Source organism: Osmia lignaria, chromosome 14 (genome assembly GCF_051020975.1).
Source record: "Osmia lignaria lignaria isolate PbOS001 chromosome 14, iyOsmLign1, whole genome shotgun sequence".
NCBI classification, from domain to species: domain Eukaryota; kingdom Metazoa; phylum Arthropoda; class Insecta; order Hymenoptera; family Megachilidae; genus Osmia; species Osmia lignaria.
In genome coordinates, this window is record NC_135045.1 from 6816484 (window position 1) to 6839228 (window position 22745).

Below are 22745 nucleotides of genomic sequence, written 5' to 3' on the forward strand. Positions count from 1 at the left end.
TTTGATCGTTATTCGATTTTTTAAAGTATGATTACAACCGAGCTTTTGTCAATTTTCTTTTCTGTACAAAGAGAAAATGTATTTCAAGACATCATTTACATCGAACATTATATAGTTTCACTGAAAGTATTGCTAACATAACATTAGAACACTAACGCATATATTGTCTTTGTACATTCCCATTTAATGTTGAAACATACATATGAAATACACTATATCTGTGGGTAAGTGTAAAAAGAAAAAAACTGTATTGATATTTTTCAACGATTTCCAACGCTTTATATTCCTGCTAAGTTATCAGAAGTAAGTTCTTCCTCTCCTGGCTCACAACGTACACAGGGTGTCCCATGTAATTGTGATAAAAAATTTAATTTTGTCTAATGAAATGTTTCTCTGTCTTCTACCATTTTAGACTAATGTAAGTTGGCCCAAATGCATGGAACACTCTGTATTCCAGCTCACCCAAACTCCAGCTCCAGTCATTTTGTACTTTATTTTCTTGATTGATCTAACTTATTTTAAGCTCAACCCTCTTAATTTAATATTTCAGCTTGTCAACCGAACACTTTATCCGTTCAGTTTGTTGACCTCTGATTTGATTAACATCAATCATCAGTCAAGGTCATACTAATGTAACACGGTTTCGACCACGTTTTCCTCGCCAGTTCTACGTGCTTCAGCGCCAAGTTCTAAGTTTCCAACCTGAAGAATCCATCAATATCAATTGATTTAACAAAATTCAATCATCATTTACTAAATCACATTATTAAAAGCACAATTGAAATTATTAATCATAACTCGCCTCAATTTGTCGTGAATCTTTAGGAGATTTCTTCAATAATTTTCTTATAAAAGGGGCCAGTAACATTGGATCTAATTTCTCAACGTTCTCCGACGAGACAAGACTTACAGCAAGACCAACACTCATCGTTACTAATGCACCAGTGACTGTGTACCATAAATAACTGAGACGGTATAATGCTAAAGGTTCTCTATAAAAAAGTATAAAATATATTATAAGTATATAAATTAATTTTGTTTAACAAATATAGGTGTATGCTTACGGGAGAAAATCATCGCTGTCCAAAATGTTATCCGGAGGTTCGAGCAACATTAAATTCTCTACCTGAGGAAACGAGTAGTAACATCCTTCCGTGGTAACTGGTTTCTCGTCGAATCTATTAAAACATCGTGTATTATTAATTAAAGGACGTTTCCCGAATTAAGACCTTCGAATTATTCTCACTTTATTCTTCCACTGGCAATCGCAGCTTCGGCTGAAAGGCTAATCCATCCCATGAAACCCAGGCCAGCAAGACCACCTATCAGAGCGCCCTGAATTTTATACACCATCTATTGTTATCATTTTCACAAAATATCATTAGTTGACAGTATTATGTTTCAAGGTACCTTGGCATTTATCCAAGGCAACAGAATGCCCATGCTGAAGATACCGAGGGATGGTCCACTGGTAATAGACGACAAGTTCGTGGATAACTGAAACACATTTTTATCTTCAATTTCAAACCTAAAATTTCCTTGAATTATATCGTACCTGCAACACGTGAGATCCTGTTTTCTCCACGACAAACACGAGTGCCACACAAATTACCCCAAGAACAACGACCGTGAATTTCAGTAAGATGTCCGCGGTTTTAGGGGTGAAGGGTGTTTTTTTAAAGGGTTTAATGAAATCCTCTAACACCACCGCAGCCATAGAATTCAAACCAGTGGACAACGAACTGAAATATGAACATAGACAAGTTTTCATCTTACTTCCTCAATTTTAATACGCTCAATTGAAAGGAAATCACCTCAATGCTGCGCTAAACACTCCAGCAACAAAAAGACCAGGAAGACCTGGGTATCCTCTTAATATATTCATAACAAGTAATGGTAACAGCTGATCCTTCGCACCGGCCAACTGTATTAAAAACAATTTAAAATGACACCATTGTAAAAACGTGAATAATTCTTTGCAAAATGTAAAACCAGTGCGTGATGAATATGAAATCGTTCTATTACTTCCCGTTCGTGATACATTATGAAATTGGGCTATCAGGGAAGTCTAATCATTACCTTTGTCGTAAGTGGATCGCACACATGGTACCAAGCATATATTAACATTCCCGCATATCCGCATATTCCAACTAAAAGTAAGACTCCAATCATGAAAGTCCAGAGCGCTCTGAAACGAACAATTGCATGCAATGATGTTACTCGATTATCTATTCGACGATCTTTATATCCTGAATAATGGAGTCAGTGGCGCAATCATAATTGTGATATAGAGGAGTCAAAAATTTTTGTTCCCATTTTATTGACCCCTTAGTTGCGTTACTAAATGAAGTTAATATACCTTCTAGCTGATCGTAAGGTGGGTAATGCAAGATATCGTTGTATCATATTTTGATTGATAGCAGATATCTGCAACCAGTGGACCATACCACCTATCACTAAGGACCAAATGGTGTGTCTTGTAAGAGGACTCCAATCTGTCCTGTTATAAAAATATCAATCAATTACTACATATTACTGTAGTCCATTTAAACAATTGATTAGATTATAATGCTCACGCGGGTAATTCAAGCCTTTCAGATTCCATGTTTCTTCTTATCACTAACGAGAATCCACCTACATCCTGTGTTCCTTTGATAATAATCAACAGCATGGAACCAATCATAATAAAGATTTGAATGAAGTCGGTCCATACTACTGCACGCAAACCACCCTGATTAATAGAGGCCAAGTTAATTCGAGCTTTCGTGGAGGTAATTGTCTTCTTTATTTATAAATTGTTTCTTACCACGCAAGTGTAAAAAATGCATACGATGCACACGAACGGAGTGACTACGTGCACGTTAACCCCGGTAACTACAAATTCATTACGTTTTTATTCAATTTATGAAAGATTTTATTGGCAATTATCTTATATTATTTTACCTTGATTAAAAGCTAAAGCTGGTACATAGATAACAATAGGTAACCATGTCATCTAGAAATATAATGGAATCGTTTTATAAAATATTTGAATGAATCAAATGGAACTGAATCTGACTAATTAACTCACGATGCCGATTGAGAATAGCACCGAGCCAAGGGTACGAATCTTTTTATCAAATCGTCTTTCGAGGTACTCATAAGTGCTTGTGAGCTTGAGGTCATGAAATACAGGTAAATATATTCCAGACATTACAAAACAAGCGATCATAGCTGCAAAACCGATGCACAGGTAGCTGGTACCGTGTACGTAAACTTCCGTTGGTATACCCAATAATGAAATACCTATTATCATAATTATTTACAGGGGGAAATAATGAAAAATGATATATAACTTCAATAAAAATACTACCAACAAATAGTCATTATAAAATCCTACCGGATATAAAGCTGGCTATGAGGCTCAAGCTGACAGGGAAGGTCTTCATGTTCCTACCACCCACGAGGTATTCATCCACTCCCGATGATTTTTTAACGAAACCAAAGTAAATACCGACGAAACCACAGACAATTAACATGATCACAAACACCGTGTAATCCCATATACCAAAATTTCGCATCATGTTGCCGACTTCCTGGACCGTTGGCATGTCCTGGGACCAATTTGGCTGACGGTCCTCCATGGTATCATCCGCGGTCATCTTGTTGCAAAATGGAATTTTGCGGACGTTTCAACGCCGTCGGGCGTTTCGAATCACGAGATAAGTTCTTTTTGCAATTAATATACAAATTGAGACTCGGTACCCATAGAAAGTAATGAAAAAACTATTGGAAATGATAGCAAAATTTTTAAGCCTAAGGTATAATAAATAATGCTTACCGTGATTTTTATATTCGAGTTTTGTTTGTCTATTATAATAAAATTAGTTTATCAAGAGTAACAGTTTTTGTTGTTTTCAGGTATATTTGCAACCAACGAATAAGACTTGCAAAGTTTTTTTACACACGCACGATGCAACACTTGAGAAAAATAGTTGTTATTTGCACTGAACTTATTGGAATATATAGTACGAAAATAGATGTAATACATAAGGTAGAAGATTGTAATGATACCACGGAAGACCGACCGCAGTTACTGTGATAGTTCATCTGAAAAGAGTCAAAAGCTCGGAGCGGCCCGATACGAATGCACACATCACAATTGTGCCATTGTGACAATTTTCTCATTAAACCGACAATGGACATTAAGTATGAGTTAAAACGACCGGGTATATGTCGGAGTGAATCGTAAGTGGATAATACGACCTAAATATGATAGTAGTTGTATAGATGTGTTTGATCACATTGACGATCGCGTTTCAACCAAGTTCCTGGATCATTTTTGAATGCCAATTATTTATTAATATATGGTATCGAATATTAAAGGTGATAATAATTTCGTGTTTAAATTATATATATATGTAGTAACTATTAATTCTGGGATCTAGGATAAATTATAAAAAAGTAGACATATAATTATATTCCATTTTGATTTAATTAAGAAACAAATTGCAAATTATACAAGATTTTTTTAAATAGACGATCAAATCTCTCATTTACAAAGTATCTCATTTAAATAAATTAACGTTTATCCTTCATAGAAATGTGGCAATTCATTGCCCAAAATGACTTTTCTTTCAATGCCCTTTTCTGTGATAACACCAATTCGAATAACACCGCCGCTGCTACCGTCACGAGACATTGCCAATGCCAAGGCTGTAAAATTAAGGAAGTAATATAATTATCAAGTTATTAGATAACAATATCAAACAAGCCAAATACTGATAAATACTTACTATTTTCAACTAATTTTACACATTCATCCCTTGACATATTTGGCTTGTATTGTGAATCCATGTAACCATATACATAAGTTGAACCAGATCCTCCAATGGAAATTGATTGTCTTACGCACATACCACCCAGAGGAATGCTATAAACTTGACCTCCTTTACGGCTATCCCAACCTGCCACTAAGATACCTGCCATTAAGGAATCTCTGTAGTTATAACACAATTCACGAAATACATTTGCTGCTGTTTCTACTAATGGTTCCATGCCCAGCTCCATTCTACAAGAATAAAATAAAGTCATCTTTAGTAATTTATTTTCTTTGTACTTTATAGCAGCATCAATTGTGTACCTTTATGGGCAAGATACTTACTTGTGGAGGCTTAAATGATATGCAACTATATCGGAAATAGCTTGGGTATCTGCTGCAGAACCTGAACGACAGCAATAGATATAATCTGTGATTTTTGTTAATTTATCAGCAAAGCGATTGGAAATATAAGCCCTGAAATATAATTAATCGTACAGCCATTATTAAGTGATTGAAAAGATATGTTTATTGTTTAATTTTAAGTAATATATCATACCCTGTTGTTGCTCTAGAATCTGCTCCAATTACAACTCCTCCATCAAATTCACAGGCCATAATTGATGTCTATTAATAAAATAATTAAAAAAGCTTTATAAGAGAAACATAGAATAAAAATTTGTATACTTTGGGAAGGATTATTTTCAATTTTTGTTAAGGATATTTAAGTTTGCATTGTCATTCTAACCTTAAAGCATCTTAATATTAAATTCTAATGAAACTTACTCCTGTACTTTGTTCAGAATGAAGCCAATCAGGAACTAAATTATCAGTAACTGAACCTATATTAGGTTGAATTAAATTATCCACCATATGAGCCATTATTTCAAAATTTTAAGAAATCTTTCTTCTACCTGAATAACACAAAACACTTGAATATTGAAAACTAATTTTGCGCTACAGGCTACAGTGTTTCCATCTATACCGCAGTTCACCAGAGTCCATAACTGCGACGCGCAGGTTGGAAGATGGTGGGGGAACGCAGCGAGCTCTCTGCTAATCGCTTTCCACTTCGTTTGGAAGTATCGCCAATCAGGGCAAAGATGCGCACTGGAGAAGCGCGAAGAACGAAAACTGGTCTTTTCGCAGTAATGGACTCTGGTGAACTGCGGTATACAAAGAGCAAAACGATGACATTATTTGTTTCTGAACTAAAATAAAATCGCTAAACCATAAATAATGAATAATTATAGTAAAATTGTAGATAAATATTATAATTAGCTTTTATTTAAAAAAAAAAGAAGAAAATTTCATTCATTATTCGCATCACAATGAATTTTCTGCGACATCATTTTAGGGTCATATCATAAACATTTGAATAAAAATTGAACAGATCCTTCTCTTAAACATAATTATTGTTGTTTAAAAAGTATATTAACATTAGTAAAAATATTACAACGTCATCAAATACATTGAGTTTTAAGTTTGGCGAAGTAATCATGTAAAGCGGCGTAAAATATAAATTATTGTTGCATCAGAATTTCTATCTTGTGAACACCAATTACTAGTCTATAGACAAGTTAAGCATGTTATACAGTATATTTTGCTTATTTTATACAAAGGAGAAGTCCTTATTCTACAATTTGAGGAGTTAAGCAAACAGTATAAAATTTATATGGATTGAATGTATTATTTATAGGAGCAAAGTAATATGGAATTACTTTATCAAGATTTGACGAAAAATTAAATGCAGAAAGTACATTCACTCGTTGATTGCATGTCTACCGTGACTTTCGCAACTTCCTCAGGTACCAACAAATTTCCCGGAGAGTGCGGTATATCGAGTGCAACGTTCTCATATAACACTGTATAACACTTGACTCGTGTTACACTTGATTTATCAGTAGTGCATTTATACTGCTTCGAGCTTTGGGTTAACAGTAAGAATGACATGTACCACGCAAAAGACTCATATTAACAATCGGACGAAAAGTGTTGATTGTGATCGTGGGTAGCAGCCGGTAAAGAAATGGCAATTTCTAGTTGGATGATTTGGGGTAGGAGCCTTCGGACGAGCAGGTCTCATCGAAGTACGTTGAACATTGGCTGTCAATTTCTTTATTTCGAAACTATATCGTTTTCTATTTATGCGTTTTTTTATAGGCCGTCAAGACAGTGAAGACAGCTGCGTGCAACTCGATCTGTCAAGAGGTTAGTAACTTAACCTGTAATCTGTAACTTTTGTACCCAATAACACTTTGATAACGTGACTTCTTTGTATCCGTTTATGATTGCATGTGCAATCAACCCTTAATATATGTGTTTGCAATGTAACGATATATAATATAAGAATTGAGAACTTTAAAAATAAATTAAATTTCTTTGATAAAAAGTATAAAGATGTCTTGTAATGTCAGTGTTTATAAGGTATTGAGTACAACAGTAAGCAATGTTTTGTCTACATATATGATATATAGTTGTCTACAAGTAAGTTTTATTTACAGGATTGAAAGAAAATGTGAAAGAAGTTTTAACAAATCTCTGTCAGCGTCACAATGTTCCAAGCATTAAAAAATTAGCATATCTTAATGCCATTGTTAAGTTAATTAGTGAAAATGATTCGCCAGAATATGGATATAGTATCAATGACATATTTTGCTGGTAAGCATTTAAGAATATTTAACCCAAGTAATGCTTGATTAGCATCATATATTATTCTATAATTATTTTATAGCTTGCGGGTTGGTCTTGTCCATGAAGCAACACAAGTTCGTGCTGCTGCTTTACGAGCTGTAAGATATATGCTGAAAAAGGAACAGGATGTTATTGCAATTAACAAATTACAGTATCCATACTTTGTGGCTCGCAGTATGGATGTTAATTTAAGAAATGAAATGGAAAGAATGCAAGCGCTTAGGCTTGTTAGAAGAATTTTAGTATTGGCACCAAAATATTTTAGTCCTATTTTAGCAAGGTCTCTAGTAAGCTTAACAAATGGTGGAATTGAAGAAAAAGATGGAGCATTTAGAGCATTCTTGGCAACTCTTTGCGAGTTAGGTATTTTAAATTCAAATTTATTGATCAGTTGTGGAGGAATTGGTGCTCTTGCAAGAGCTGCCATGACTGGACAAAGCCCTACTATAATTGAATCTGTTGTGGGAGTTTTACTAAAATTATTAAATACTCCTGAAACTAGGAATAGCGTTTCCCTTTTATGTTTTGCAGCTCCTTATTGTGAGCTTCATTCATTGAGTATAGATAGAACAAAAGAAGAAAAAGAAAGATTTGCAGCAAGTAAATTAGCATTATTAAGTATACTGAGATCTTATTCAGGAGTTTTACATTTTTGTCGTCCTGATGATAATTCAGGCTTAAAAGCTATAGCAGATATACTGTATGTTGAACAACTTGAAGTAAGAGGTGCTGTATTAGAATTACTTTACGAATTGTTAAACTTACCTTTACCTACGTGGACGGATGAGCCTGATGTTGCTCTTGCAGCGGTAGATCCTAGTAGAGCACGTGATTCATGGAAATTGTCAGAAGGTTTCGTTGCAGCTGAAGGAAAATATATTTTACCGTCTTTATCGTCACGCTGCCCAAATATTACAGAGATACATTTGGCATTATTGGTTTATGCTTTACTGGAATGTGGTTTACATCGTGCTCTGGCAGAAACTATCGTTTCTACCGATACGTTTATTTCCGTACGCGCAGCTGTCCTTTTAGGTGCATTATTACATCTTGCACATTCTCTTCTACCTTCCGAAGTGTGTGATCTTACTCCTCCTCTACCAAATTTATTGGAACATGCAAGCGCTGGGAAACATCAAGCTTTAGCAGCTGTTACAATCTTGGAACGAATGCATACGATGATGAGACGGAGACCAGCACCGGCGAGTTTATTTCTTGATAAGCTGTTACAAGCAGGCACTTGGTTAAGGCCAACATTACCGAGACGTCAACGAACATCCAGTAGACATTGGTTACGAAGAGAGTCACCAACCACACCACTCTTAAAAGATGCTCAAGTACTCAGTTTTAAAGACGCTCATGCTTGGAATTGGCCGGTAGTACAATCTATATTACGTTCACGAGAGGATACAATGCGAATACTTCATGATTCTGACCACAGGTTGTTCATGAAAAGGCTTGTGCGTTATTTCAAACCATGTTCAAATGCATACAGTAGAGTGGAATTGGCAACAAATGCTAGTTTAGCAAGGGAAGCAACATTAGCTGGTTGTGATTTATTAAATTGTTTGCTAGAACTTCATGAACCTGAAAGCACAAAATTATTAAATGAATTGATCGGAGATGTTGCCGAACAAATTTCCAGCATCCGGACAGCTCAATCAGCTCACGAGTGTTTGTTCTCGCCTCGTCATATGTCCACTACTTGTTGCCAGAAGTATTTTCTGTTTCTTGGACAACTGAGTCATTCAGCCAAAGGAACTGTGATTCTAAAAGGATTTAATTTATTAGAAAAGTTGCAAGACTTGGCTTTAGCTACTAATCATGACTGCTATGTTAAACTTATAGTTTCAAGTTTAGATTATTCTAGGGATGGACCTAATAGAAAAGTATTAACTAAAATTATTACAGAAGCAGCGTTAGACAGTACGCGTCTATATGCAACACAGTTCCTTAGATTGATACTCAGAGCCAGAATGGCTGACGCTTATCGCTGGGCAATAGCATTACTGTCGGATCGGCTATCAGATTCCAATAAAACTGTAGCACTAACTGCTTTAGAGGCATTACACGAAGCTTGTGAAGAACCAGAGTATTTAGAAGCCATGTTACAACAAGGAAGTCAATGTCGAGATTGGGAGAAATGGTTGAACGAGTTAGGTGATAAAGGATATTTATTGAAAATTCGACTTTACTCTATCCATCAAGGTTTTACAACAATTTCGTCTCCTGCGGAGGAATTAGAAAAATGGATCAGTCCGGGAGGTTTCGCGGAAAGATACGTTGGTCTAATAGAAGGAGAAATACACGATTCTTTGACTCGTCGTCAAAGAGATGAAACTGGAAGCTATCACAGAAGAACAACCAATGTTCCTATGACACCTCATAACATTTTTATTTTACCACATTTGTTAGGTCAGTTGGCACAGCATGACTTAGGCATGCAATTATTAATGCGTCGGAATGTGATACAACGTTTTGCCCGAATCATTCAAAGATTTAAAATGGAGGTTGGTGGTAGAGATTCTGAGTCAAACTCAAGGTGTATCAAAACCAATCGGTCTGTAATCGATGATGTTTACCCTATGTCGGAAGAATCTGGCACGGACGAAACAATAGAGTCAAATAAATTGGAGACAATAATGGATGCTGAAACTGTGGAGGGTATTGATATGTATAGTACACAAAAAGTTGATTCTTTAATTGATATTCGTCGAAAAACAAGTTTGGATGACTCCAGACGTACTACTCCAGAAAGGAGTTGGAGATTAGAGACTGAATCTCGCGAGGATCAAGCTACAAGTTTAAATAAAAGAATTTTAAGAGTGAAATCTGCATTGTGGTTGCTTGGTCATGTGGGAACATCAGCAGCAGGCGTAGAACAATTGAATCATTTAGGAATTTTAGAATTAATTACTTCCATGGCAGAAACGTGTTCGTATTACGCGGTGCGAGCAACGTCTTTGTACGCCCTTAGTCTTATCGGTACCACTCGTGCAGGCGCGGATGCATTATTAATTTATGACTGGCCGTGTGTTAGACACAGACGAGGAGATCATTGGCCAGTACTTCCTCCTACAAGTAGGTATCCAGCTCCGAGTCCTGTTCCTATACAACGACATCATCGGAGTCTTAGCGATGGCAAACCAGAATTACCCGAACCGGTAGCTCGAAGAACAAGAAATCGATCTGAAAGTGCAGCTACAGATCTCGAAGCTAGGCGTTATGCTCTATTGTAAGAATCTTTTAAAAGTTACTTCAAACAAATTAAAAATATTTCTTGAAACTATGCTTTCACAGAGAAAGGGGAGAAACGCCAAGTCCTGTGTCAAGTATTCAAAGATTGAGTCAACAAGATGCTGAGGGATATGCAAGGCTTCGTAGTTTACAACGCCATCGAAGACCCAGTTATTCCCATAGTAGCTTAGAGGTAGAAAAATATTTCAAACTTTATTTATTGTTTTATGAATCATTTAATTAAATTGCTGCATTTTATTTCAGATGTACAGTTTAGATGGTCGACTTTCGTTGCAAAGTTTATCAGAATTTGATTCATCTCGCAGTTGGATTGCGGAACAAGTACTCACTCCAACACCCCCACCCCCTGAAGATAATAATGATAATTTATTTTACATGGGTATAGCCCTTCCAAAGAGACTTATAACTATTTTTCCGGAACTACCACAGTTGTCGGTTCCAACTATAACAGACGATGCACCCAAGTCTGATATAGAAACGACGGAAGTAGACGAGGAATCTTGTTCAGAATGTGATGTAGATGCGGAGCATTATCGTATTTGTTTAGTATGTTATCATGGTAAAAGCATCAGCAGAGATTCGCTTCCAGAGCAAGATATAAAATTACAGAGGTAAAACTACTCAACTAGAATGATGCATTGTCAATAGATTCACTGAGTTTTGCAGTAATGTAAAGTTATACTAATTTTAACAATACTTATTTTATTTAAATAGGAAAATACTTAGACATGCACAACGGTTAGCAAATCCTATATGGTACCGACATAGTCGGCAAACTCTGCTTAGATTAAGGCAATTACATTCAGATAAATTTCAGGTACTAATTGTGATAAAAATAATATATTTAAGATATTCTTCATCTATAATTACATCTTTTATTGCAGGACACTTGTTTATTTTCGGATGTAGCTGCCCGTTTAGGTAGTGGTACATATAGAATGCCAGCACGACGTTTTTTACAAGAATTATTTTTAGATTCTACATTCGATGTAGTAAGTTCTTACGAAAAAAGATATTTTCTTGCGTGGATTATAACATATCATCAAGATAAAATTTTAATATTAATATTATAACACAGCTTTATGTAGAAGCAGCTAATATTCTAAAAGTACACGAAGACAATGATGATAAATCAGGGCGATTTCCCATTTCTACGGCACTTGAATCCGATTCCCATGTGCCTTCGGAAATTAAGATCAATGGAAGACTTACATTCTCCGAGATTCAAGTAACACAATTGGATGCCCTTGTCGAGGAGGCAGGAGCTGATACCTGCGTAACACAACAGTATAGTGAAAAATCACAAGAATTTTCGTGTAAACAAGAACGGCGAAGTGACGAGAAAATAATTGCCGAAATTTTAAAACCAGAAGAAAAATTACGCCTGTCAAAGAGTTCCGATAGATTGTTAAAAGTATCAGGTACAAACACTGCCATCAGCCTTGATTAGTCCTCAACTTTCAAGAAATTGTAAATATTTTGAATTAAAATGGTAATGAAGTATGAAATAAATTACACTGCCCAAATCGATTCCAGAAAAAATGAAAAAAATTTTTTCATGTATATTTATATAATATACTATATACTATATGTATGTACATCCAACAGACAAGGTATAGAATGCAGCGAGGTGACATTAGCAGCAGCATAAATGGGCTTAAAAAAGGGTTTACGGGAATACACATTTCGTCCTTGTAGAAGAAGATTTTGGGCTGCAAGAAGGTTCATTTGAAAGAGGAAGGTTCAATACAGTACGCTATGGCCATGTTTCAATGAAATTATGTTGATATTTAATAATACAAGCGTTCCAAGTAGAGAAAAAAATTAACAAAATATAGCCGCAGATTCAAGTACTTTTAGGCCCCTAAAAAATGGGTTTTGACTGAAACCATGACCAGAGCGCACTAGCTGGAACCCTTAGCTGTAAATTAAAGTATATTTTGTCTTCATTTATTAAGAAATAAAGACAAGTATATTCGCATGTCAGCATTGCCACAGACCAATGTCTTCCTACCATCAAAAGGGTTGTAATTATGGGGTAGAATATCAATGGTAGCTGGTATAGTAGGATGTGATACAAAAATGGTAAAGGGGCTCTAGAGTCCCCGAGATGCAAGATACGAAAACACATTAGATGATAGATCTAATCTATACCTCGTCGATGGTTAGATGTACAGTTTGAACGTCAGTTACGTTTGTTAAAATTTGAATTTTTATAATATAATGAGAACAGTTATAAATTTGTGTCAAGTACTATTAAAGTTTACATAATAAATGGTTTGTACTCTTTCTTTCTTTTTTTCTCATATTAAAGTATTATCTAAAGTTTTGCTTATTTTATATTTTCAGTTTCATAAAGCTGTTTGTTTGTCATTATATTTTATAGTAATGTGTATATTTGACTGTTAATATAATTTACATCTTGTAATTATGGAAAAATCAATGGATGTATTTACATGGACCCATAAATTGAAATGTCCACCAGCAATATGCAATGGTTTAGTTAAAAAAACGTTTGTATACAATTTATCAATTATAAATTTGTTTTTATCTACAAATATAACTGAAGGAAACTGTATGTTATAATTAGATATTTTGACCATAAATTATATTATGTTTATAGTTTACATACAGGACTTGTTGGATTCCTATGGGATGAGTTGGCTGATATTATATTTAATGCAGAAGAAGCAAAAACAATACGGAAAAATATTCTTTTGCATCAGTTAAAACATGGGACACATAATAAATTAATTCAGTGTGTAAAAAATATATCTCAGTTGAAGTCAGAGGGAAATAATTTAAAAACTCAGATAAATAAGTTAGAAGAGGAATATGAACAGCAAGATTTTACAATTAGACAGAAAGGTATGTTTATTATTAGAAAAATATAAAGAGCAAAAATATAAAAAACATTTTTATCTAGTTAAGAAGTTGCAAGATATTTCATCCAAAATATCAGAAGTTAGAGCACGAAGAGATTTGTATAAAATGAAACATGATCAAACTGCTACACAACTTCATGATTGCAATGATATGAAATTAGTTTGGCAACATTTAATGCCAAGTACTTGCAAAGATTTAGATCCTAAAGTACTAATAGAAGTTTTAGATACAGTAACAAGTCTTTGGACTGGAACAAGTAAAAGAGAAGTATGAATTTAAATAACATGTGCAGCAATAATAATTATGGTTACATTGTTCAAATTATATTTTTAGGTGTGGAATACAATATCAAATAATCTTGATCGTATGGAAGTGCCCACATTGTGGCACCATTTATATCAGAATTTAACAAAAGATGTAGATTCACTGATTAAATCTGCATCTATGAAATCTATGGATACAGATAAAAAAAGTATAAATATTGGTATTGCTAGAATATATGGGCAGCATATTTGCATGATTTCAAAACAATTATTGTACAATACTAGAGCAAAAAAACATCAGCAAAATGTTTTAGAACTTATAGAAAAAATTGAGGTATATTATATGTATATTCATTAAATATTATAAACAATTGTAAACTAAATCTGCTTCTGATTTTAGGTAGCTTCAAATAATTCTGCAGATATAAGTGAATGGTTAGCATTAGAATTGGAGGTCTGTAAATTAGAAAGTGAACAAATAAATTTACAAGAAGAAGTTGATAAAATTCGAAAAAGTTTATATGAAAGTAATATATTTACAATTGACTTGTCTCAGATTACTTCAGAAATACAAAATATTAATTTAGAAAAAGTGTGTTTATATTTTTTTTTGAATTATTGTAATTTTAAATTATGTTACTGTATTTTACATTTATTTTAATCTAATTCTAGATGGACTGTATACAAGAAATACAACAGTCGTTAAGTCTTTTGAAAGCTGCACCAACGTTTCTAATGAAAGTAAAACAGAAAATAAATTTAGAATTAGAAAAAATAACAACAATGCGGATTAATGGTTATGATTTATTAGAGTTAAACAATGATTTAACTACTGAATTAGATATGTTTCATGAAGCCTTAGATCTTAATGCTCTAAGAAAAATTATTCTAAAAGGAGACATTGGCGTCTATAGGTCAGTCTATTTTTACATTTAAAACATTCATTTCAAACATTGAAAATACTATAATTATTTGTAAATGTTTCAGGCATACAAAAAGTTGTATAAGCGAAGCTTCTATTTCAGTTACCAATTCCCAAACTTCAAATATCAGATCTTATTTTCCAACAGTTCAAATACCACTTTATTCTTTAATAGACTGTTATAAAAATATAATTTTAATGTTAACTTGTAAAAGAATTGAGTGTTTAGAAATTGAGGAAAATCCGTCTCTATTACCAATACCTATATTAGCACACAAAGAAAACAATTACAATACAGTTGAACTATTTAAGTTATCAGAAAGTTTCAATACAAAAACAAAAGCAGAAATCGCGGAATTCAATGAAATATTAAATGCTTGGTATGTACAAGAATAAAAATTACCATCTTCACTAAAACTTGATTAATTCCTATTCTATTATTTGCAGGATACATCAAACAGTTCAGAAAGTAATGGAAATTATTGATAAAACGGTAGATGATGCAACTTTCTCAGAATGGATTGAACGTTATGATTTGCTATTATATATGTTGCAAAATTCTACCTAATGTTACATATAAATATGCCTATTATATTTATTAAAAATTTGTGTAATGTTAAACTTTTTAATAAAATGGGTATTTAATATATAATACATATGTACAAAGGTTTATTGGATAATATGTATTTATATGAATTCTTGCCAATAAAAGATTTTATAAAAATACAGCCAATATTTTCATTAATAATTGGCATGTATAAAAAATATATAAACATATCTACATATATGTTTTAAATTTCCTGAAGATTTAGTGATTTCCTTAAAAAGAGTAGTTATTTCTTGGCTGCATAAGAATTTATGGACGTTTACCGCTGTAATGATGGCGGGTTTTTGTAGTTGTATTGTATAAGCAGTGTAAACAACGTGTGTAAAAAGTAACGTATAATAACTAAGAATCTATATAGCAATTAGATTCAATAATAAAACTGTGACTGTATACTTTAAGTGTTTATAATAAAACAATTTATTTCGTTTCAGAATGCTGTCAACTGTTTTAAAGTCTGTATTTGGTTATGATGATTTTAAAAGTGATATTCAAAAACAAGCAACAACTGCTATTTACAAAGGTTGAACATTGATTAATAATAATCTGCATGTAAATTTATTTAATTGTGAATATCTAGTAGATTTTGTTAATTTTTAATAAAGTAATACATTTCACCTTATATACATATTTTTTAGGTAAACAAGATGTATTTGTTTGTATGCCAACTGGATCTGGTAAATCACTTTGTTTTCAACTACCAGCTATAATGAAAGAAAATAAAGTTACAATTGTTTTTTCACCATTATTAGCTTTAATGAAGGTATACAAGCTAAATTAAATAATATATGCTACATAGTTATGAAAAAGTTAGATAACTAATGTACCATTGATTGATTACAGAATCAAATAGACTATTTAGTTAGTATAAAGATAAATGCAAGATCACTGAATTCACACACATCTACTAAAGAAAGAAATGCAATAATGAAAGATCTATTGTCTGATTCGCCAAAAATTAAATTATTATATGTTACTCCAGAAATGGGGGTACAACAACATTTTCAGGTATATTTCAAATTCATATTTATGATAAAATGTTAGAATATGGACGAATAACTATTGAAATTTTTTTCCTGTAGGATATGATAATTAAATTGAAAAAAATAAAAACATTATCTTATTTTGTAATTGATGAAGCACATTGTTTAAGTCAGTGGGGTCATGATTTTAGACCCAGTTATAGACAGTTAGGAATATTTAAGAAATTATGTCCTAATATTCCTATAGTTGCATTAACAGCCACTGCAGCCAAGGAGGTAGATGTTTTATAAATGAATCTTTGCTTAATATTATTTATTATAAAACACATTATTGCAGGTAAAAGATGATATCATGCAATCTTTAAACATGAAAAATCCTTTGATATTCTCAGTACCTGTGTTTAGGCCTAATCTTTATTATGATGTGTGGTTTATAGAAATATTAGATAAGCCTTTTGAGCACTTGAAAAGTTTTATAATAGAAACTCTTGGTTCTCAAAGTGAATCTATTGCAAAAGTAAGTTTTAAAACTAATTTTGAGTTTTTAATTTCTATAAAAATTGACGAAACAACATTTCAGGTACAAAAAAATTGTGGCATTATTTATTGTAGGAAAAAGGAAACATGTGAAATAATTGCAAATAAATTATCTAAATCTGGTATATCTACTCTAGCGTATCATGCAGGTTACATATTAGTATTATTTTAAACTTGTATGAAATTAAAATCTTTGAAAAACATAGCGAGGTAAACAATTACTTTTGTAGGTTTAAAAAATCAAGAACGTAATGAAGTTCAAAATAAATGGACATCTGGTGAAGTACCTGTTATTGCAGCAACATGTAGTTTTGGAATGGGTGTAGATAAAGGATCTGTTAGGTACATTGCATTATTTAATAAGAAGTATACAAGTTAGTTTACATTGGTACTTTATTTTATTTATGTTACATAGATTTGTAATACATTGGACAGTTCCTCAAAATATAGCAGCATACTATCAAGAATCTGGTAGAGCAGGTAGAGATGGCAAACCGGCGTTTTGTAGAATTTATTTTAGTAATGAAGAATACAAGCCGATTGCGTTCCTTATCAAAGAAGAAATTACACAGAAAAATTCTGAGCTTGTAAAATTAAGATGGAACAATTTTGAGAAAGCTGTTTCATATTGCCTTGAAGCAAAGTAAGAATTATAAGTTTTCATAGGTATTTTTTAAGTATGTGTTTGATGATCAACTTTATGATGTACTGCTTAGATGTAGACATGCAGTATTTTCTAAATACTTTGGGGATGGGCCGCCACCATGTAAAGATAGGTGTGATGTGTGCAAGAACAAAGATGCTGTTCAAGCAATGATATCACAGTTCGAAATGTCTCAAACTAGATTACAAAAATCGAATAGTAATTTAGATGGCATTGCATTATCAAAGTATGATAATCTGTAAGTAACTTATAATTATTTTGAGCTCAAGGTATGGCTATTTAAACTAACTATTTAAACGTATAGTGAAGATGAATATAAAGAAGAATCAGGTACAAGAGAAAGACTCATCGCTGAAAGTAAACGGGAAGCTAAAGAGTTAATTGAAAAACAGTTTGCTATACGGAGAACTAATAGTAAACTGGATGAGGTATATACAATTTATATTGTATAGAGGCTTAATTTTTTTCAATTAACGTATTATTCCAGATAAAAAAACAAAATCGCGAAGATGCTAAACAGTCCCATGTACGTGCAGCTGAAAGTACTGATATAAAAATAAAAGGCTTAGCTGTTCAAGTACGAGAACATTTTTATGTTCAGTTAAGATCAGCATTAATAGATAATTACGAAAAAATGATTTCCGATATAAAAGGACAATCTCAAGAGAAACATTTGCACAGTATAGCACAAGATCTTGAGTACAGGGTGTTGTGCAATACTAAAGTTGCAAATAAATATAAATTTGATATGTCTAAATTGGTGGGTAATATAGCGATTTATACACATGTAAAATGTAATATCTTTAACTGAATGTTTATTTTATTCATAAATACAGATTTCTTCAGTGCGAAAATGTACTAGTACTAATACGCTTCATGAATGTTTACGGGATTTTAATGTAAGTTCAAATAATGTCACTACCTATAAAAGTAAACAGGAAGTAAGCAATGATAGTTTAGAACATGATACAGAGAGCGAAAGTGTGATAAATAAGTTTGATGATAAAGATATTCGTATTTCTTTTCAAGAATCAAGTATAAGTAAAGATATTCCATGTTCTACTTTTAAAACTGCTTTAGAACTTCGAAATGATAGAAATTTAATAGCAGGCACATCTAATGATAGTCGAAACTATTTGTTCGATGCAAGTATTTTGAAAGATGATAGTAAAGATGTGAACGCGATAGGAAGGAAAAATAAAGACCGTAACTCTCCTGTTAAAGTAGATATTAAAAACAGTGAAGAAGATAAAACAATTGAACTTCAACAATTAAGTGGATTTACGTGCGCTCGAAAACTTCATGAAGAGAATAACATATTATCGAAAAATTACAGCAAAAAATCACGGAAATCTTTGGCAAAGTCTGTAAAAAATGATTCGGAAAAGAAAAAAGCGTCCCCTACGAAAAAATCAATTTATGAAAAAATTTTGCAAGCTGCAAGTGCAAATTTAAAAAAAACAGTTGAAAACACAACTAATTCATCAATTCCAGAAGCCAGTAACAACATTGATAGTACAAGTTTAAATAAGGATGAAATAAAATTAAATAGTCAAACTAGAAATAAACGTAAAAATATAAATTCATTTAAAAGTAGTATAGATGTCGAATCTAATAAAAAATTAAAACTCAATGAACCGCAGGTGCAGGTACTTGCAGGTGATACTGAAAGAATAAGTGATCATAATAATGGAGTTAATGCAAATGAAACTTCTACTAATGAAACGATAGAAATTGAAGACAGAAAGGATGATATTAAAGATGTTCAGTGTCAAGAAGAACTTTCAATGATAAAAACCGTGGAAGAAGAAATATTAAGAGAGCATAAAAATTTACAAAGAAAACAAGATAAAACCCATCGATCAAAACAACAGAAGGGTGAAGATAAAAAAGTACTTGTACCAGCAGATAAAGCTACACAATTTAAGACTGCAGAAATTTTAAAAGCTCATTTAATGAAATATTATCCATCCAAACGTATTCCCGATAGAACAACATTTTCAAAAACTTGTAGAGAAATGCACCATAAGCTACTCGCTAAAAAAATATTCGGTAAAATAGATTTTGGTTAATCTTTGTATCATAATTATTTATTATTGTATCTTAATAAATAATTATTTTCAGATAAAGAAGGAATACGACAATTTGTCATAAAATATATGGCACAGAATTAATTCCTTTATAAAAAATGTTTACTATATAACAGTAATTAAAAGGTACTTGTATATATACATCTATATAAATATGAAATAATAAATTAATTTATCCATTTTGCTTGTTTTTTAGATTTAAAAATTATTATGTATACATAAGAAATTACTGCTAATTGTTTATGAATTTTTAAAGGCATTATCAACTTCTATTTGTACCCTTATTTGTATACTGTATTTTCTTATTTATATGTATTGAAAATTTAGTTTCTCTTGCAATTATTTAATTCGTACATGTGCAAACGATTTATATGTATAATATTCGGTATGTTGTGCTAATAATTTTATTACCTAACTTTTCAAATTATTTTTTTCATTGAAATGGTGGAGGAATTGTCAGGTATTGTCCAAATTACAGAAAATATATGAATAATGCAATATATTTTTGTTATAAACTTTATTTATTGAGCAATTTTTATGAATACTTATATCATTACAACTTTACTGGCAAGAATTACAATATTTGCATGGAAAACATAACAGATATTATACAGCTGAACAGATTTTATTAAACAAAATTATTCTTTTAAACTATATGAAATTTGCAACTAAAGGAAACAGAAATTATTATGTGTACAAAGTGGTTAAGCAACAGTTGTTTTATTCTATTATAGTTAGTGTGAGAATATTTCATAGGAACATGTTTATTTTCATACTATAACAATACTGTTTCCTTAGCTGATCACCAATAGTGATTAATTTACATAGACGAGGCAAGATTGATGTTTAACAAAGTTTTATGGCTATTTATCTTATAAATAACTTATTAATTACGAGATTACATCTTATTATTTTTGACTTAGCACATATTTCAGATGAAAAAAAATAGTGCTATCAAGTTTACTGTTTTTACATTTAACATGCAAGACAGTAAATGCGATAAATTCAACATTACCCTATATGACGTGTATAAACTTTAAAGAATTATAAACAATGCAAATACTACATATTGGTGATTCATAACTAAATGGCTATGTACAATATTTACAATTGCAGCAATTTTTTTTTAAAGCTAACAGAGTTTGATAGTCGGTCTTTATATTCCCCACAATATTCTCATACTTTATAATGGTAATAATAATTTCTGTACTGTAATAATTCTGTATTATTTAAGAATTATTTAGTTACAATTATTATTGAGGGAATTATTTTTAATAATGAGATTATCTGATAGATTCATATTTAAATTGCAACTGGACGAATGATTAATTTCTATACTCGTGAAGTATTTCGACAGTTTTTATACGATATAAAATAATACTTTTAATAGCTCGTCGTAGAGCAAAAATACCTATATATGGTACACAATTGTTTATTGATCTTTCAAAGAATTATTAAGAGTTATTACTCAAGTACCCTTTTTTCCTTGTCCATTATATGAATGTATTGAAATACATTTTAATTAAATTTCGCCGTCTCATATTTTATCTTTCAATCACAACTACAAACGGTGCAATTCCAAATTGATACTTTTTACATATCATTTACTTCTTATATTTTCGATCCTTCTTCCATTTCCTTTTAAATTTAAAAATGTTAACATTTTTAATCATATTAAAGTTCCATACAAATCACTTAATCGCTATAACCAGTCTATAATATCAGTCTTAATGCAATTAATCGTTTATGTAAACTGTGCATGTTTTATGTAAACGATTATTGCATTTATCTTTTCTTCTTCTTTTCTTAATAAGCACACCGGTTTTTCGATGAAGTGTAAAAGTGTAAAAGAAATATTAAATAATATGAGATTTTATATATGCACATGAAAGTCTATGGAATGTAGACATTTGTTTTTCTATTACTTCTCATGTTAAATTATATATTTAAAAAATTAAATTCCGAATTTATTTTGAATTTGCACCGTTCGTATTAATAAATGGTAATTGAAATTTGGTAAGAAAATATGAAAAAAGATGCCATTACCACGTTTATAGTTGCACTTGCGCTAACTGATAAGATCTTTTGTAGTTCTTTGCTAAGTGATTTATATAGTTATATTTTTGTTATGGAAGTGTAAATATAATATATTGAGATTTCCATTGAATCTTGAATTTTATGGAAATAACGATAAATTTCAAAGTACAAAAATATTCTACTATTTGTCGATTTGAATTTTGATTTTTGATGCGCTCTGGACGTTTTGAGCATAAATTAGTTTTACGCGGGAAATAGCCTCTTTCAAGAATTCCGACCGTGATTTATCGGTCACACTATATCTTCTTTTAAACTCGATAATTCCGGCGATTCTTCAGTGATTGGGCTTGCATCTTTCGATTCAAGTAACGTACTATAGTACAAATCCATTTCTTTGACTTTGCACGACATCCGTCTATTGTTGTTGAAACATTGTAATTTATTACTTTGTATTTCAGGGTCTAACCATTGCCGGGACACCGTTGATCCATTCAGTTGATACATAAGGATTTTGTGGATACTGAGCACTATGAGTATAGAGCCGATAATAAATAAGGAATAAATTACTATGCATTGAAGAACTGGTAAGAAATTTAAATACAACCAGAAACGAATATTCATTGATGTTGGTAACTCATACATTCCCTGAAACATAACATTTTGAAAATTATACTTTTCTCATAATGTAGTAAGTGTACAAAGATATTAAAAAATTCTATATTATCGATCTGTGATATCACACTTTAATAATTTAAAAATAGGAATCCGCGGGAAGTAGGAAGAGTCGGCAAAGCGAATGATCGGGTCAAGTCGGTAAAGGTCAGGCGCGCTCGGTTTGAGTTCCCAACATTATCATGCTAGGGTACCGTAGTTGCGCGCCACCACTCAGTCAGAGAGGGTGGTTGCACGCAGATTTCGTCTTTCAAACCTTGTTTTACACATCGTGTCTACGCGACGCTAAGGTAATTATGACAGTTATGACACCCTAATTAATAATAATTGATATTTT

General features: G+C 32.0%; 6 protein-coding genes across 14 annotated transcripts in view; 3 read left to right on the plus strand and 3 right to left on the minus strand.

Moving 5' to 3' along the window:
- Positions 1 to 101: 101 nt before the first annotated feature.
- LOC117605760 (sodium-coupled monocarboxylate transporter 1) lies at positions 102 to 4143 on the minus strand. 2 transcript variants are annotated; one of them, XM_034327457.2, is made up of 15 exons: positions 3821 to 4143; positions 3380 to 3708; positions 3071 to 3285; positions 2944 to 2995; positions 2807 to 2874; positions 2577 to 2731; positions 2360 to 2500; positions 2080 to 2188; positions 1815 to 1924; positions 1556 to 1742; positions 1411 to 1497; positions 1247 to 1335; positions 1065 to 1178; positions 803 to 992; positions 102 to 702 (listed from the first exon to the last, which is right to left on the minus strand). In XM_034327457.2, the coding sequence occupies exons 2-15, from the start codon at positions 3639 to 3641 to the stop codon at positions 628 to 630; spliced, it is 1854 nt and encodes a 617-aa protein (XP_034183348.2). In that variant the 5' UTR covers positions 3642 to 3708; positions 3821 to 4143; the 3' UTR covers positions 102 to 627. The 2 variants fall into 2 exon arrangements, with proteins under 2 accessions (XP_034183348.2, XP_034183349.2); XM_034327458.2 differs by having other exon boundaries at positions 3380 to 3765.
- Positions 4144 to 4463: 320 nt separating this feature from the next.
- Positions 4464 to 5774, minus strand: Prosbeta1 (proteasome beta1 subunit). The gene is made up of 5 exons (XM_034327462.2): positions 5585 to 5774; positions 5358 to 5425; positions 5144 to 5275; positions 4776 to 5050; positions 4464 to 4695 (listed from the first exon to the last, which is right to left on the minus strand). The coding sequence occupies exons 1-5, from the start codon at positions 5678 to 5680 to the stop codon at positions 4568 to 4570; spliced, it is 699 nt and encodes a 232-aa protein (XP_034183353.1). The 5' UTR covers positions 5681 to 5774; the 3' UTR covers positions 4464 to 4567.
- Positions 5775 to 6271: 497 nt separating this feature from the next.
- Positions 6272 to 13243, plus strand: rictor (rapamycin-insensitive companion of Tor). Of its 5 annotated transcripts, none has more exons than XM_076692045.1 (10): positions 6274 to 6888; positions 6962 to 7009; positions 7303 to 7459; positions 7533 to 10727; positions 10793 to 10922; positions 10994 to 11361; positions 11465 to 11567; positions 11635 to 11742; positions 11829 to 12171; positions 13100 to 13243. In XM_076692045.1, the coding sequence occupies exons 1-10, from the start codon at positions 6828 to 6830 to the stop codon at positions 13105 to 13107; spliced, it is 4521 nt and encodes a 1506-aa protein (XP_076548160.1). In that variant the 5' UTR covers positions 6274 to 6827; the 3' UTR covers positions 13108 to 13243. The 5 variants fall into 5 exon arrangements, with proteins under 5 accessions (XP_034182920.2, XP_076548160.1, XP_076548159.1 ...); XM_076692044.1 differs by lacking the exon at positions 13100 to 13243 and adding an exon at positions 12359 to 13011; XM_034327029.2 differs by lacking the exon at positions 13100 to 13243 and having other exon boundaries at positions 6272 to 6888; positions 11839 to 12004.
- A 194-nt stretch (positions 13244 to 13437) lies between these two features.
- On the plus strand, positions 13438 to 15505 carry LOC117605563 (uncharacterized). Its single transcript, XM_034327038.2, has 7 exons — positions 13438 to 13618; positions 13682 to 13903; positions 13970 to 14233; positions 14300 to 14491; positions 14572 to 14813; positions 14887 to 15201; positions 15269 to 15505. The coding sequence occupies exons 1-7, from the start codon at positions 13586 to 13588 to the stop codon at positions 15387 to 15389; spliced, it is 1389 nt and encodes a 462-aa protein (XP_034182929.2). The 5' UTR covers positions 13438 to 13585; the 3' UTR covers positions 15390 to 15505.
- Positions 15506 to 15625: 120 nt separating this feature from the next.
- On the plus strand, positions 15626 to 20863 carry LOC117605560 (ATP-dependent DNA helicase Q5). Of its 2 annotated transcripts, XM_034327030.2 has the most exons (15): positions 15626 to 15756; positions 15860 to 15948; positions 16064 to 16188; positions 16269 to 16433; positions 16508 to 16684; positions 16746 to 16925; positions 16989 to 17094; positions 17176 to 17287; positions 17361 to 17588; positions 17662 to 17847; positions 17914 to 18037; positions 18097 to 18369; positions 18446 to 19661; positions 19734 to 19825; positions 19896 to 20863. In XM_034327030.2, the coding sequence occupies exons 2-14, from the start codon at positions 15861 to 15863 to the stop codon at positions 19781 to 19783; spliced, it is 3030 nt and encodes a 1009-aa protein (XP_034182921.1). In that variant the 5' UTR covers positions 15626 to 15756; position 15860; the 3' UTR covers positions 19784 to 19825; positions 19896 to 20863. The 2 variants fall into 2 exon arrangements, with proteins under 2 accessions (XP_034182921.1, XP_034182922.1); XM_034327031.2 differs by lacking the exon at positions 15626 to 15756 and having other exon boundaries at positions 15861 to 15977.
- LOC117605562 (scavenger receptor class B member 1) overlaps positions 20353 to 22745 on the minus strand; it is a 32837-nt gene continuing 30444 nt past the window's right edge. The window contains exon 8 of one of the 3 annotated variants that reach the window (XM_034327035.2): positions 20353 to 22381. In XM_034327035.2, the coding sequence (XP_034182926.1) occupies positions 22028 to 22381 (354 nt within the window). In that variant the 3' untranslated portion in view covers positions 20353 to 22027. The remainder of the gene's footprint in view (positions 22382 to 22745) is intronic. The other 2 variants (XM_034327036.2, XM_076692047.1) reach the window with 2 other exon arrangements.

Bases quoted from the DNA above. Each gene is read 5' to 3' on its own strand.
- LOC117605560 (XM_034327030.2), top strand. From the start codon at position 15,861: ATGCTGTCAACTGTTTTAAAGTCTGTATTTGGTTATGATGATTTTAAA. The intron at 16,189-16,268 runs GTATACAAGCTA...GATTGATTACAG, and splicing joins CATTATTAGCTTTAATGAAG to AATCAAATAGACTATTTAGT. The intron at 18,370-18,445 runs GTGGGTAATATA...TCATAAATACAG, and splicing joins AATTTGATATGTCTAAATTG to ATTTCTTCAGTGCGAAAATG.
- LOC117605563 (XM_034327038.2), top strand. From the start codon at position 13,586: ATGAACAGCAAGATTTTACAATTAGACAGAAAG. The intron at 13,619-13,681 runs GTATGTTTATTA...TATCTAGTTAAG, and splicing joins TTTTACAATTAGACAGAAAG to AAGTTGCAAGATATTTCATC. The intron at 15,202-15,268 runs GTATGTACAAGA...TATTATTTGCAG, and splicing joins AATGAAATATTAAATGCTTG to GATACATCAAACAGTTCAGA.
- rictor (XM_034327028.2), top strand. From the start codon at position 6,828: ATGGCAATTTCTAGTTGGATGATTTGGGGTAGGAGCCTTCGGACGAGC. The intron at 10,728-10,792 runs GTAAGAATCTTT...ATGCTTTCACAG, and splicing joins GCTAGGCGTTATGCTCTATT to AGAAAGGGGAGAAACGCCAA. The intron at 11,743-11,828 runs GTAAGTTCTTAC...ATTATAACACAG, and splicing joins TAGATTCTACATTCGATGTA to CTTTATGTAGAAGCAGCTAA.
- Prosbeta1 (XM_034327462.2), bottom strand. From the start codon at position 5,680: ATGGCTCATATGGTGGATAATTTAATTCAACCTAATATAGGTTCAGTT. The intron at 5,276-5,357 runs GTATGATATATT...ATTATATTTCAG, and splicing joins GATTCTAGAGCAACAACAGG to GGCTTATATTTCCAATCGCT. The intron at 5,051-5,143 runs GTAAGTATCTTG...TTATTCTTGTAG, and splicing joins TATCATTTAAGCCTCCACAA to AATGGAGCTGGGCATGGAAC.
- LOC117605760 (XM_034327457.2), bottom strand. From the start codon at position 3,641: ATGACCGCGGATGATACCATGGAGGACCGTCAGCCAAATTGGTCCCAG. The intron at 3,286-3,379 runs GTAGGATTTTAT...TTATGATAATAG, and splicing joins CATAGCCAGCTTTATATCCG to GTATTTCATTATTGGGTATA. The intron at 2,501-2,576 runs GTGAGCATTATA...TTTTTATAACAG, and splicing joins GAAAGGCTTGAATTACCCGC to GACAGATTGGAGTCCTCTTA.